The following is a 14,560-nucleotide window of genomic DNA, read 5'->3' as shown; positions in this document are numbered from 1 at the left end:
CATAATTATTTTATTGCCAGGCCACGCCCACGTGCAGGGGGGGGGGGGGGGGCCCAAGACTTTGTTGCAACAGAGCCAGAGCCAGAGCCAGACAGTGCCCCAAGGCACTGCGCACCCCCCTCCCCCTCTCCCCGGTCTAGACAATTTGCAACCGAAAAACTTTTGTTCTGCGCAGCATCTCTGTAGGCATTTTCTTCAATTAGCGCTTTTTATTATTTTTAATTAACAATTTTGTAACTTAATCCTTGCCGCATAGTGTGGCGCCCCCCCATCGTATAATCGAATCAGACCCGCTTGAGTAAAGTTTGTCCAAAGACAAAAAACTTTTACCCTTTTTGGCGGGGGTTCCCGGGGACCCGGGGGGATACCAGACATGTGCATAATTATGTTGCTCCCCTCCTCTACACCCCCCCCAACGAAGGGTGGCACAGACAAAAGGGTGGACACTAATTGAGCGATGTTTGTTGTTGCAAAGAAATGTTTTCCAACTTGCGGCAGACAACCGGCAGACAGGCACAAGGGACTGGGGGGACTGGGGGTCTGGGGGACTGGGGGGGGAAAACTAAGTTTGACAGACTGGAAAAATGGCAATTATGCTGTAGATATGATTATCCCCCCATCTATTCGTCCTTCCGGAAGTCGTAGAGCACCACGCTGCTTTCATTCGACCAGGTCACCGACGGCGGCGGCGGCGTTAGGCTGATGTACAGGCCGCACTGGATGCAGACGTTATTGAGGACCACCCGGCACTCGCGACAGTAGGGCAGGCCGCAGCCGGCGCAGAGCTCAAAGTCCCGATCCTCGATGGCGTCGCAGATGAGGCAGCGCCTCTTGGCCCAGTTGAGATGCTGCAGGCAGCCGCAGAGGCCCGGCCAGCGCAGCCGCAGGCGCAGCAGGACATTGAGATTGTCGTGGACACGGCGCGTGGCCAGATTCATCTCGGCACTGCGCCGCATGCTGGCGAAGACGGTGAGGCGCTCCCGCAGCATGGCGTTGTAGAGGAAGAGGATGCGCTGCTTCTCGCGCTTGTGGTAGAAGTAGCTGCAGATCACCCGGCGCAGACGCAGGAAGGTGGTGCTCTGGTAGATCAGCAGCACGATGCCCAGGTAGAGGAGGAGCAGCCGGTAGTAGAAGCCGGGCGGCAGGACGTGCGCCTGGGGCAGGCACTCCTCGTTGCTCAGCGTCGTCGAGACGCGCTCGTGCATGTTGAAGTTCCGCATGGTGATGCGCAGCAGACGGGCCATCAGGCCGGTGCCGTTTATCTGCGGGAGCGGGGAGTCCCTTTCTGTATAGAGATCGGATGGAGGATGTTTGGGGGCTTACATGGAACCGGATCTCGTGCTCGCCCTCCTGCTGGTAGGTGACCAGCGACCGCTGGCGTATGATCTGCATCAGGCTGACGACCATGTGGTCGAGCAGGAGGAACAGGCCGGCGGTGATCAGCTCCAGCGAGAGCTGCAGCAGGTGGTAGATCACCGTGCGGGACTCCTCGGCGGTGCGGCTGCAGATCTGGGCCACGTCGACGTAGTTGGCCCGCTCGTGTCTGTGCAGCGGCAGGATCGAGCGCTTGCCCTTCTCCTTGCGGACGGCGTCCACGTGCCTGAAGTAGTCCGTGATGTAGAAGTTGTCGAACTCCACGTTGCCCCGGTACTGGCAGTAGTACCGGACGGAGGCGTAGATCACGCGCAGGATGAACAGGCAGAGGAACTTCTCGAGCACCAGCATGGTGGCCGTGAAGATGCGCCGCCGGTGGTTGAAGTCCCTCAGGAACGCCTCCGACGTCTGCTGGGCCGTCAGCAGCTGCCCGGTGGCCGTCTCGTTCCTCAGCTCGTAGGTGATCTCGATATCGGAGCTACCCTCGAACAGCTCCCGCTCGGTCCTCAGCAGATCCACATACGTCTGGCCGAAGGCCGGCGGCACCACCTCCGAGGCATCGCATATCTTGTCCGGGCTGCCGAAGACATTCAGCCGACAGATGATGTCCACGCGGTAGGGCCAGCAGATGGCGGGGGCCATGAAGTCCGGAAAGTTTGTGCTGCACTTGTCGTAGCCCTCGCGGAAGACCTCCTCGCAGACGCGGATGCCGCTGCTTAGCTGCTGCTCGCAGCGGATCCTCATGTTGTGCAGGAAATTCTCGCGCGTCGCCTCGGCCGTCGGCAGCTCCGACTGTCCGGACTGGTCGGACTGGCCGGACTCTTCCTCGTCGGGCGACTCCTCGACGGCATACTTGAGGTCGATCAGGACGTCCTCCAGCTCCTGGAAAGCGTTCCGCACCTCCGCTATGTCGCCCCGCATGTGCTGCAGCGTGTTCGTGAAGGGCCTGGCCATCAGATCGAACCGCGTCTTGGTGAGGTTGTAGGTCAGCACCGTGGTGCAGGCGAACACGCGGGCCACCTCGCCCGCGTTCAGGGCCAGGTTGTCGATCGGGCCGGCAATCACGAACGCAAAGGCGATGGCCCGCAGATAGGTGCGTCCCGACTTACCCACCAGCGCCACAAATATCAGCATTGTGACGGCCCGGACGCTGCGCACCAGCGTGAAGGCCAGCACGTTGAGCACCATGAACACCTCGAACACCGAGAAGCGCATCGGGATGTGGGCGAACCAGCGGTTCAGGTTGAAGTTCAGGGCCACCAGGGCCCACAGCAGATAGGCCAGGACCAGGCCCACCACGAATCTGCCCAGATAGCGCACGGGCTTCAGCCAGGCCTCGTCCTCCGACTCCTGGCCGTACAGCAGGTAGTACAGTGGCCTGTACGGTTGCAGGCCAATCGCTTGCCGAATTTTCCTTGTCAGAAGATTAAACATTATCCAGGCACTACTCGGGCAGGGCTTACTATGACTTGACTCGGAGAGACGCCAGATTATCAGCCAGACAAAGAAGGATGCAGCTGCCTCGGTTCCCCCCTCAACCCCCCCGCAGCACACCGAAGACAGGTCCAGACAACTTTCCGTTGGGTATGGGAGAATGCGAGAACATTTATTTTAATGCCGGTCCAGTCCAGTCCGGGCCGGTCCGGTCCCACTCCAACGGGTAATCCAATTATAATGGAAGCTGCAGCACCTGCCCCACTCGGGGGGATTCTTCTAAAATATAAAAATTGATTACATGCGTGTGTGCGTGTGTTCGTGTGTGTGTGTGTGCGTGTCCGGTCTCTCCTCCACGTCTTGTTTGTTGTTTAAAAATTTATGAACTGCAGTCAAGCGATAAAAGATGGATGGGATTGAATGCAGTCCATGAGGAGTAGCAGCACTCCGCCTCCCACCTCCACCACCTCCAAAATTGATGCAGTTGCTCAATGTCGTCGCGCTTGGCGGTGTCACTCGCTGCATATTAAACAGTTTTTGAGAACACTCGGGGAGCAGTCTCAGGTCTCCCGTCTCCGGTCCCCAGTCCCAGCGGCGGCACTTCATCAGCCTCGGCCTCGGCTTTGGGTTCGGGCTCGAGTGTGCTAAAAAATTGATTGATCCTGCGAGTGCCACTGAAGTGGGGGGCAGCTCCACCTCCTCTCTGCCTCGCTGCCTCGCTGCAAGGGCACTTTGACGACATCATCCCGTAGACGTAGACGTTGTCGTAGAGGCAGCCGACGAGACGGGGCGTGGTCGCACGCATTAAAACAATTTAAAATTCCCAAAGACCCAAAACACTAGGCGGAGACCTACAGTGGGTGGCATCTGCTGGGCGAATGGGGCGGTGGGCGGTGGGCGGCGGGCAACGGGCGGCATTGTGGAGGCTTTCATGGGATCCTAAATGTAAGGTTGCTTTCTGGGAGTTCAATTTTTGTTATGTTCTGGTATTTTTTGTAAAGTAAAATCAGCACTAGCTAAATTTTTCGGTTCTTTTTTGTATTTACTGTTATTTAAGTGGTATTTGGTTGGTATTTTTGTAGGGTAAAATCAGCACTTGCTAAATTTTTCGATTTTTTGGTATTCTCTGGTATTCAAGTGGTATTTTTTTGTATTTTTGTAGGCTAAAATCAGCACTTGCTAAATTTTTCGGTTTTTTGGTATTCTCTGGTATTCAAGTGGTATTTTTTTTGGGTATTTTCTAGTATTATTTGGTATTTTTGTAGGGCAAAATTTGCACTTTCAAAATTGTTCGGTTTTTTGGTATTCTCTGGTATTCAAGTGGTATTTTTTTTATATTTTGTGGTATTTTTATAGGGTAAAATCAGCACTAGAAAAGTTTTTCGCTATTTTTTGTATTCTATGGTATTTAAGTGGTTTTTTGGGGTTCTTGTTACTTTCAGGTATTTAAGTGGGGTACATTTTTCCTTTTTTTGTACTTTCTGGTATTTAAGTAGTATTTTGTGGTACTTTCTGGTATGTAAGTGGAATATTTTGGTATGTTCTGGTGTTTTTGCGGAGTAAAGATAATTTTTCGGTCATTTTTGGTATTTTCTGCTATTCAAGTGGTATTTTTTGGTAATTTTGTGGGGTGAAATCGACCTTCACTACATTTTTCTTGTATTTAAGTTTTCCTTTAGATATTTTCTAGTATTTAAGTGGTATTTTTCGGTATTTTCTGGTATTTTGTTGTATGTTCTGGTTGTGTGGGGTAAAATGAGCACAAGCTACATTTTTCGATATTTTATATATTTTCTGGTATTTAAGTGGTATTTTTAGTATTTTTATGTGTAAAATCAGCACTAGCTACCCTTTTCGGGAATTTTACAGTATTTATGTGGTATGTTTTGGTATTGTTTGCTATGTTCTGGTATTTTTTGGGGTAACGCTACATTTTTCGGTTTGTTTTGGTATTTTTTTGATATTTTTGTGGGGTAAAATCAGCACTACCTACCACTTTAAGTGGTATTTTTTCGATATTTTCTGGTATTTTTGTGGTTGTTATTTCTAGTATTTTTCAGTAGTATCAGTAATTTTTAAAGAATTTTGGATCTAGTAAGAGAGTCCCAGTGAGGGACAAAAGAGACCGAAGCCAGAGTTCCAGAGGTGAGCTCTGGCTAATAAATCTGTCATATCTTTTAGCCACCACACCCACTGTACCGTACCCATCGCCACCGTTGTACCATGGGCGGTCAGGGGTAACGGCAGAGGCTGGGGCTGGGGCTGGGGCAGAGACAGAGCCAGCAAAGTGCTGGACAGACCAGGACCAGAACCAGGATCTGCTCTTGTGTAAAGCTTTAAATGCATTAAATTGTCAAAGCGTTTGGCTATGCTAAAAGTTTGCTGCTGGCCATAAAATTGCATGCCACAGACAAAAAAGGAGTCGCCACAGTCCCACTCCCAATCGACCAGTCGCCCAGTCCCCAGTCGGAGCCCCAATCCGAGGCTGGTCAGTCAGTCAGTCAGTCAGTCAGGTCTAAAACCAAATGAATGATGAATTGCCTGTCACTTGCAATTTTTTTTTTCAGAGAGACGGAAACACAGAGAGAGGACCGAGGACCGAGAACCGATGTCCGATGGTTGTTCCGTCTTCGCCGCCTTGTTTAAATTTTTCATGTTTTTCTAAGGCCCAGAAAGAGATGGTTTCTCCCCCCCTGGCTGTTGGCTGCTGGCTGCTGGCTGGACCTGGGCTACCAAAACGTTGACATGCTGACTGCTTTCATGGAATTTGCGTTTTAAAAAGGCGGCAAACGTTGACATCCTTGTCATTGTCCATGTCTGCGCTTCGGTCGAGAATGTTTTCGGTACCCAAAAATTTAATTGGGCAAGCATCAGGAGCCCAGGCCCCAGCAGAGCCACAGAAATATGAAATATTTTGTTCGAAAGAATATAAAGCAGGTAATGTGGAATGTCTGAGCGTATTAAAATATTTTCTGTGCCTCTTTAAAATGGGTTTTTGGCTTCGCCATCCCGCCCGATGATTTTCTGTTTTCCATGCGAAATTAGTCAATTTTTGGTGGCCACAAATTGCATTAATCATGGCGATAGGGAACGCGAGCATAATGCCATGTCCATATCGAAATGTCCAGGGATCCGCTAGAAATTGATTGTTTGCCAGCTTTGGTGGGTGGGGGGCTGGGGGGGGGGTGGCCAAGGGGCCGCCGGATATCATTAGGAATGCAAATAAAACGCATGGAAAATTGTGAAACATTTTAAAATGCCAAAACAGATGAATTTATGGCAGGAATGCGGCTCTGGCTATCTATCCCCCACCGCCCCCCTCCCCAATACACTGACCACCACGACACGCCCCCTTGGCCATGCGTCAATTATGACAAGAGTGAAAGCCAACGATAGGGTCTTTCCCTGCGAAAAACACACGCATTTCCCAAAATATGTGTCTGCATAAATTTTCCAAACTTCGAAAAACAGAACTCAAAAATAAAACCAAAATTAAATTAGTTAATTAATGCATGCCAACATGCTAGGAGGAGCGTTAGAGGGGGGAGGGGAGGAGAATCGGGGTCAACCATCAATCATGAGACGCCTCATGCGTGTGTCAAATATTTTTGGTCTAGCGACCCGTAGATTGCTTTCGCTTTCACTCGAAACAAAGCCAAACCGATCCCATGGCCAGGTCGGTCCCCAGTTCCAATTGCCCAGGGAAGAAATATTCACAAATTAGTGGCCCACATATCTGTGCCGCGACAGGTAAAAGTGATTAAGCGGCTGCTGGCTTGGCCCAAACCGAAAATTATCCAAAATAAATTATGCAAAGAGCCAAACAGCCAAAGAGCCAAAGAGTCAAAGCCAAATGTATCACATTTCGCGCTTTGCGGTTGTCTGTCCGCCCCTAAGCCTACGGCCAAACATCAGATATCCATTAGCCAACAAGGGTTAAATGGATCTGTAGCCAAATTTCGGAATACCCTCGAGAGAGAGATGTATGAATGATGGAATGGCCGGGAATCTTGTGGCAGAAGAGATTCCATCGGAGGCTCGCGGGATTGTTTGCCTCTATGGATCGCCTCTGCTTTAGGCCCCCTTTCTGGTGTTGGAGCATTCCTTGATTGACATCCTCCCCGGCCAACCCTTTGGGGGTTTTGCATTAATTTTTTTGTGTTTGTTTTTTTGTTGTTTGCGCGCAGGTGTGGAACTTTGTTCTGAATTTTTAATTAATTAATTAAAGGCAAGTCGCTGGGCCAATAACGAGGCTATCAACGGCAATGTCATAGTCACAGCCCCCACCCCCCGTCCACCGTCCCCCCCTCAAATATTTGTCCCTAAGCTGCCCCCCAACGTGGACCTGTACTGTGTCTCTTCTGTGTGTTTGCATATGCATGAACCTAATTTTAATTAATATTTTATTATCTTAATTATGCATCGCACCTTGCCGCGTTTCCACTTCCTCTGGCCGGCCCTTTGGTCGCTTCGCTGTTTGAGTTTTGCGCTTAGTTTTCGACCTTTTGCTCAACAAATTATGGCCATAAATAAAGTAAACGAGTTAAAAGTGGTTTTGCGTGTTTACGCCTCCCCCTCCCCCCCCTGCCTGTCCCTCCCCCTGCCACAGCACCCTGTGTAGCGTCTGGCCGAGGTCTAGCCGAGCCGCAGTCTGGAGCGGAGCAGAGCAGGAAATGTTCCCTGGCGCTTGGCTAATGTCATTTTCAGACTCACCCTCAAAAAAAAAGAAGAAAAGAAGAAAAAGAAGAAAAAGAACTGCCTGGCATGGCCGAGTCTCGGTGTTAATTCTGTCTTGATTTATTGGTTTTATTAGAGGGCCACTAATTGGCCCAAAGGGTTAACGTTAACGTTAACGCAAGGGGACAGGTGCGGGCGGCTAGGAAGTTGGCAGATAAGCCACGGATGCAGAAAGGATGAAGCCATGACGGGGGCTTCCTTCTATCTTTGGCCAGAGATCGATATCTGCTGCCACTCTGCCCCTGTGCAACCCCCTCGATGAAACATTAGACAAACCGCATTGGATTTAGCTTTGGAGACACTTTTCCAAGTCGCTTCATGGGTATAGTGCATGCCACAAGCAAAAGAGGGCCTTACCCTCTCCCATACTTGTGTGCACACAACAATGCAGAGCATATAGTGATGACGGACGGTGTACCGCGCTTTCACATCCATCATTCCCGGCTTCTGGCAATGGCCAACAAAACCCAACCTCAGACAAAGCCCGCAAGACTCGAGTTTCAATAACAAACCAATGGATCCGATGGGTTCGTATTTCATAATTCCAGACTCTCACTTTCTACAACCGTTACTCGAAATGAGTCGAGTTATGAGCTACATTTATTTATAGTTGATTTTCGCTGGAACACAACGTATTCCTTAGAGAGAACCACTCAACCTTGGCTGCTTCCTTCTGGTCAGACTCCCCCAAGGAACTTGCCAATAGGAAAAAAAGTAAGACCTGTGCCCTGAAGATTGGGCATCGCAGACCTTGTTTTGATGCAATTCACAGCCACGATTCGGCAACTCATCGCACAGGAGCCACTGATCGTCTAACAGCTGCCATTCCGCATCCGCGGAATAGAAGCTTTAAAGCTCTGCAAAGCACCTCCTACCAAGGCATCAAGGCATCCCTTGATTTGTGGCCTGCTCTCAGGAGCCGCCCGTCGGATAGGCACTGCACTAGATCGCGGTGCACTCCGCTTCGGGTGGAAAGGTAGGTCCAGGGAATTTTTTTGGGGATTTAATTTACTGGAATTTACGAGAATTTGAGCAGGAATGCAAAATTACATATGTATATAAATAAATAAAAAATCAAGTGCATATCCTCTTATAATAAATAGAAAGAAAAAAGTATACATAATTGGTAAAGAATAAGAAAATTCCTTTCTTCTCTTTCACCCATGACTCACCCTTTCAGGAACTTCACTTGGATGGAGAGCACTCTCTCCTTTTTGATTCTCTTCTGCGTTGCATCCAACTACTACGAGCAATGGGAGTGGGAAGAAAACGAAACTTGACGAATTTTCAAGCACGCACGCACACACACTGCTGGAACTCACGTGATCCAACGGAAAAAAAGGCGAGACAACGAAACAAAAACGCATTATAAATTTTTCACATGAAAAAAAAATTATTTACAAAAAATTATATATGTTTATTTACATATGTATACATATATCATATATTTATGCATATGTATATCACAAATTGCCGCGCTTTTCCTTCGTCGGGCTGCATTTCTCTCACCACTTTGCCCATTTCTGCGCTCCACCCTTGAGCAAACATATTTTCTGGCAATAAAACACATTTTTTCCATCTAATCACGGCATCACTACACTCAACATCACTTCTAACACCTGCGCGACAATTTTCCCGTTGGATTTTTCACCATTTTCCGAATTTTCACCGATTGAAACGCGGAGGCGACTTACGAGCGCGCGCTTTGACCGGGTGAAAAAAGTGGAGTGAGAGCCGGGCAAATGAGTTCATTTCTCGATCTCCTGTTCCTCTTCCTATTTGCTATATCTCCCACGCACTCTCTCTTTAGCTACTTTTGCGAAAACGAAAAACGGAACGAAAAAAAGGGACACAACGAAATAGACACACGGCACTTTTCCTTCGCCGAACTGCATTTTTGTCGCTTTTTTTTGCCTTTTCTGCGCCTCTGCCCTTTAACAAACACATTTCCTTGCAATAAAACACATTTTTTGTGTATAATCTCTGCACCACCAAATCAAACTCTACTTCACACACCTGCGCGACATTTTTCCCGTTGGATTTTTCTCAATTTTCCGGGTTTTTCAGGGATTGAAACTTCGAGCCGACTTGCGAACGCGCGCTTTGACCGGGTGAAAAAATCGGAGTGAGAGCAATGCCAATGCGTTGACTCTTTGATCTCCTGCTCCTCTTCCTATGCTCTCACTCCACCACGCCCTATTCGGCTACTTTGGCTCATGATTAAATGATACAAGGTGGTTGGTCTTCAGCTCTCTTTCGAAGTTTTCTGTGGTACGGACCAAACCAAGACCCGAAAGGAGCGTACGTTGTCCGCTGGTCCGCTGGACCACCTTGCATAACGTCATCATGCTCCTTGTCGTTTTCCTCTGCTGCCGAAAAGAGCGATCAAAAGAGTGCGTGGGAGTGAGATGGAGTGACTTGTGGGAGAGTTACACGGGAGAGGCGCGGTGTAGGTGCAGCGCTTGGTAAAATTACTAAATTTAATTAAATTAATTGATCTCTCATTGTGAAATGACTTAGTTTAAGTCAATTAATTGATCACTATTTGCAGAAGCAGAGGATGAAGGCAAGGAGTGAACATAAGCAAATAGAGCTGAAGAGAGCGTGGGAGAAAAAGCAAATAGGAAGAAGAGCAGGAGATCGAGAAATTAACTCATTTGCACCGCTCTCACTCCACTTTTTTCACCTGACCAAAGCGCGCGCATGTAAGTCGGCTCCGCGTTGAAGTCCGTGAAAATTCGGAAAATGGTGGAAAATTCGACGGGAAAAATGTCGCGCGGGAGTGTAGTGAAGATTGCTGTAAAGAAAAAGTGTTTTGGTGCAAGAAAATGTGTTCTTTTTTGCAAGAAAATATGTTTGATCATGGGCGGTGGCGCTGAAAAGGCAAAATGGCGACAAAAATGCAGTTCGGCAAAGGAAAAGTGCCGTGTGTCTATTTCGTTGTGTCCCTTTTTTTCGTTCCGTTTTTCGTTTTCGCAAAAGTAGCTAAAGAGAGAGTGCGTGGGAGAGAGAGCAAATAGGAAGAGGAACAGGAGATCAAAAAATGAACTCATTTGCCCCGCTCTCACTCCACTTTTTTCACCCGGCCAAAGCGCGCGCTCGTAAGTCGGCTCCGCGTTGAAATCCGTGAAAATTCGGAAAATGGTGGAAAATTCGACGGGAAAATTGTCGCGCAGGTGTGTGAAGTGATGTTGAGTGTAGTGATGCCGTGATTAGATGGAAAAAATGTGTTTTATTGCCAGAAAATATGTTTGCTCAAGGGTGGAGCGCAGAAATGGGTAAAAAGTGGTGAGAGAAATGCAGCCCGACGAAGGAAAAGCGCGGCAATTTGTGATATATGCATATGTATATATTTCATATATGTATATGTAAATAAACATATAATTTTTTGTAAATCCATTTTTTTCATGTGAAAAATCTAAAATGCGTTTTTGTTTCGTTGTCTCGCCTTTTTTTTCGTTGGATCACGTGAGTTCCAGCAGTGTGGGTGTGTGCGTGCGTGCTTGAAAATTCGTCAAGTTTCGTCTCCTTCCCACTCCCATCGCTCGTAGTAGTAGGATGCAGCGAAGAAGAGAGTCAAAAAGGAATGAATGCTCTCCATCCAAGTGAAGTTCATAAAAGGGTGAGTCTTTACTGCTGATCTGACTCTCTTTTGTTTAGTGTGTTGACACGAACTTTCGCCCTCTAGTGCCTCACCTTAACTGAACAAATTTATATGCCTTACATTTGTGCTCTTATTAGAAATCATTTTGTGCGTTTCGTTTGCGGTTTTGTCTTAATTTCGTGGTCTCTTGGGAGTCTGTTTAAATGCAGCTAGGTATTGCGTAGGGCTGAGAAAATTGAAGTCGAGAAACACATTCATTCGGCGTAAGACAGTCACTGGCTATACATATTTCCAAGGCAAATTCTTTTGGTGCTCACAAATATTTAATTGTTTCGATTTAATCTCCAATATAACATTGCAGTGCATTAAAATAGGTGTTTTCTTGGGATACTAAGCGCAGCCCTTGCTCTCCTTCTTCTCCTCTCATCGTTATGCAAAGGAGAAGAGCGAATCTGCCAAAATCGAGAGCGAACGTTTGTTGCGGTGGTCGCAGGTGGCCGTTGGTGCGAGTGGGATGGAGTGTCCTCCGATGTTGAGTGTTAGAGCGAAGGTCAAAGTCCAAATCAAGTAGAATGTCATGTCTAATGTAGTAGAAGTCTAATTTCATGTAGAAAACATAGAAAATTCAATATTTTTGTAGAATATTAACAAAAATCAATGAATAAGTGATGTTTAGTATGCAGCGTTGATTGTGTGTGTGTCGAAATCCAACACCGATATTGTCTATGTATGTGCCTCCAAGGCCCCAGTCCCAAGGTTTTTGCATTACTTCAAGAGCAGTACGAAAATTATCCGAAATCTCTTTGGTCTTTTTGTTCGCCTTTTTTCTGCCTTTCTCTCACATTAACATTGAAAAACCATTATGGCTGAGAGGGCGTGGCAGGCGCCCTAGAGGCCACAGATTTATTGATAAGAAATCATCTTAAACAGCCTCGCAGCAGAAAGATCTACACTAAGAAAAATGCGTGTAAATATGGATGGTTTTGCCCACAAACGAAAGTTGTAATTTATTACAAATTAAAATAAATCAAAGACCAGAGAGGGTGAGGGAGAGGAAATCTGTAGCAGAGCAGGTGCTGCGCTGTGGGAATGTCTCTATAAGTTATAGAAAAACCCAACCCAAAAATCATGGAAATCATTTGCATTTTGAGTGGAAACGAGTATGTGTATCACAAAATTGATAAACGTTAATTTCTTTATTTTGTGCACCGGAAGAGAAAACACACACACACACACATATTTAAATGTAAATTTAAAGATAACCGAAACTGGAAAAAAATCCAAACTAATTTATTAGCCAGCCACTAATAGATTTTACTGTTTTCCACAAAAAGCTGGACATACCCCCCTTCCCCCCCATCAAGTGTCATAAATGCAAATGCCGCATCTTATCGAAAAATACCAGAGATATATGGATTCCGAGGTCTCTCAGCAGCAGCCGTCATAAAAAAGATTGAAATTCAATATTCCTGGGGGGGGGGGCGGGGAAGCGCCCTTCAGAATAGACTTGTCTACATTTTTATGGGGCCAAAACAAAGAGAAAACGGTACAGGTAGAATAAAGTTTCAACACTTTAAAAAGATTTTTTTGAAACCATAAATTCCCCATGGAAGGAGCAGTAGAGAGATGCAACCCAGAGATGCAGATCGCTTCCAACTGTCAAATGTCTCTTGCTGTTCCATGGAAAAAAAAACACACACACACACAGAAAAACCCAGAAACAGAAACAGAAACAGATTTTACAACTACTATACCGTGGAGGCAACGAACTTTTCGAGCATAAATCAACTGGATACAACTTTGTTTTGTTTATGAAAGTGCGGTTCGTCATGCTGTGACCATTTTGAAATTGACTGACAGACCAGAGACCAGAGAGGAGAGGAGAGTGGGGAGAGGAGACCCCCTGTAGTGCGGAAACAGAAACAGAAAACCAAAAGAACAGCAGGAATTGAAGAGGTGGCCCCCGGTACGGCCTGGCAGGGAAGGAGGGCGGGGGGACCTGCCTGGCAAATCCCCGACAGAACCGCAGACTAATTAAATTAATTGAGGTGATTTTTGTCACAGATATCAGATACCCGTTACCCCCCCATTTGTAAAGTGTTTCCAGATTTTGCGACAGGCAAAAAAAAAAATATGCCTTTGGTTGGTATTTTTTAAAACGATTTTGCGCTCATATCGTAAAATGTTGAACGCATGTAATCCATCGATATTAATGACTGGTCATATTTTTTGTGCAAACCCCCCACACCCCCCCACCCCATGTCCAGGCCTGTCCCTTTGTTGTGCTCTTTTGGGGCTGATTGAATGGTTATTCATATTTTTTGCAGAACAGGGAATACGCGGAGCTTTGCTGTTTTTTGGGCTTACATATATCCTTCCCAATTGCCTGATCCCCAGCTGTAAAATATTGAACGAATGCAGTCCGGAGTGGAGCCTCTATTCGTGCCACACCCCCCAAACCAAAGCCTGTTGTCGCGCACTAAATATTTAACAAGCTATCAAAACCAATGTCAACAGCATAAAACTGAATAAGTAATGCTTTTAAATGGTCGCACGGAAGCATTGCAACAACCGAAACAGATCTCCATGGAACCACCGGGCGTGCTTAGAGCAGCAGAGCTCTCTATGGAGCCGCAGGTGGCCCTAGAGAGGGTACACCGTTGCGATAGCTATCGACAGGGGCAGAAACATGACCATTTGGGTTCTGGGGCAATTGTCGATTGTTGTTGTCAATTACGTGAACAAAACATGGTCGCAGAACGCTCTGCATGAATGGAGCAGGAGCTGGAGCTGGAGCTGGAGCTGGGCCCCAAAGCACATCGTGTCAGAGCCAGATGGAACCAGCGGGCGATGTACCGGAACCGAAAGCCCAAAAACAAATGCAAAATAGCCGCTAAAACAAAGGGCTGCAGCAGGAGCAGGGGGAGGGGGAGGGGTGGATGGGGAGGCTGTGGAGACACGTCCGGGCAGGCGTTTAATTGGCATTGACCGAACGGGGAACGGGGAACGGCGAACGGTATGTGTTATTAACGATTTGTGGCGTGGCTGGCAGGGCATTTGTCAATATGTCACAAAAATGAACTCGAATCCTGGCAGTCCTAGAGCTGCGCCAGCTTTAATCCCACTGAATGTCGAAAGTGACCTTTTTAATTAAAAGCCAAAGTTGGGCCACCGTTGCCTCGGTTGCAAGCAGTTCGTGCCGCAGTCGCATGCAACGGCCAAGGCAGGAATCGCTTTTGGTTATCTAATGTCTGGAGGCGAAGGGTCAAAACACAGCGCAACAGTCACGCAGACCCCAAAGAGAGAGAGGGGGGCAGAGCGACAGGGAAAAGTGTTAATAAATTTCCAGGCCAAAGTCTGGGGGGAACTGGGGGCCCCCCAAATTAAGTTAACTCTTCGCCTCGTGTCCCC

The 14,560-nt window shown here is 47.5% G+C and overlaps 1 protein-coding gene across 1 annotated transcript; it reads right to left on the bottom strand.

The window, feature by feature from the left end:
• Positions 1-184: 184 nt before the first annotated feature.
• On the bottom strand, positions 185-2,886 carry LOC108153764 (protein sneaky). The gene is made up of 2 exons (XM_017283903.2): positions 1,324-2,886; positions 185-1,262 (listed from the first exon to the last, which is right to left on the bottom strand). Exons 1-2 carry the CDS (start codon positions 2,806-2,808, stop codon positions 621-623), a joined length of 2,127 nt encoding a protein of 708 aa, XP_017139392.1. The 5' UTR covers positions 2,809-2,886; the 3' UTR covers positions 185-620.
• Between the last annotated feature and the right edge of the window lie 11,674 nt (positions 2,887-14,560).

Source organism: Drosophila miranda, chromosome XR (assembly GCF_003369915.1).
Source record: "Drosophila miranda strain MSH22 chromosome XR, D.miranda_PacBio2.1, whole genome shotgun sequence".
Classification (NCBI taxonomy): Eukaryota; Metazoa; Arthropoda; class Insecta; order Diptera; family Drosophilidae; genus Drosophila; species Drosophila miranda.
Note: the sequence above shows the minus strand (reverse complement) of the source record. Positions and strands in the feature narration are given on the sequence as shown.

Excerpts from the sequence above, each read along its gene's own strand:
- LOC108153764 (XM_017283903.2), bottom strand. The coding sequence starts at position 2,808 with ATGTTTAATCTTCTGACAAGGAAAATTCGGCAAGCGATTGGCCTGCAA. Across the intron at positions 1,263-1,323 it reads AGCACGAGATCCGGTTCCAT|ATAAACGGCACCGGCCTGAT; the intron begins GTAAGCCCCCAA and ends CCGCTCCCGCAG.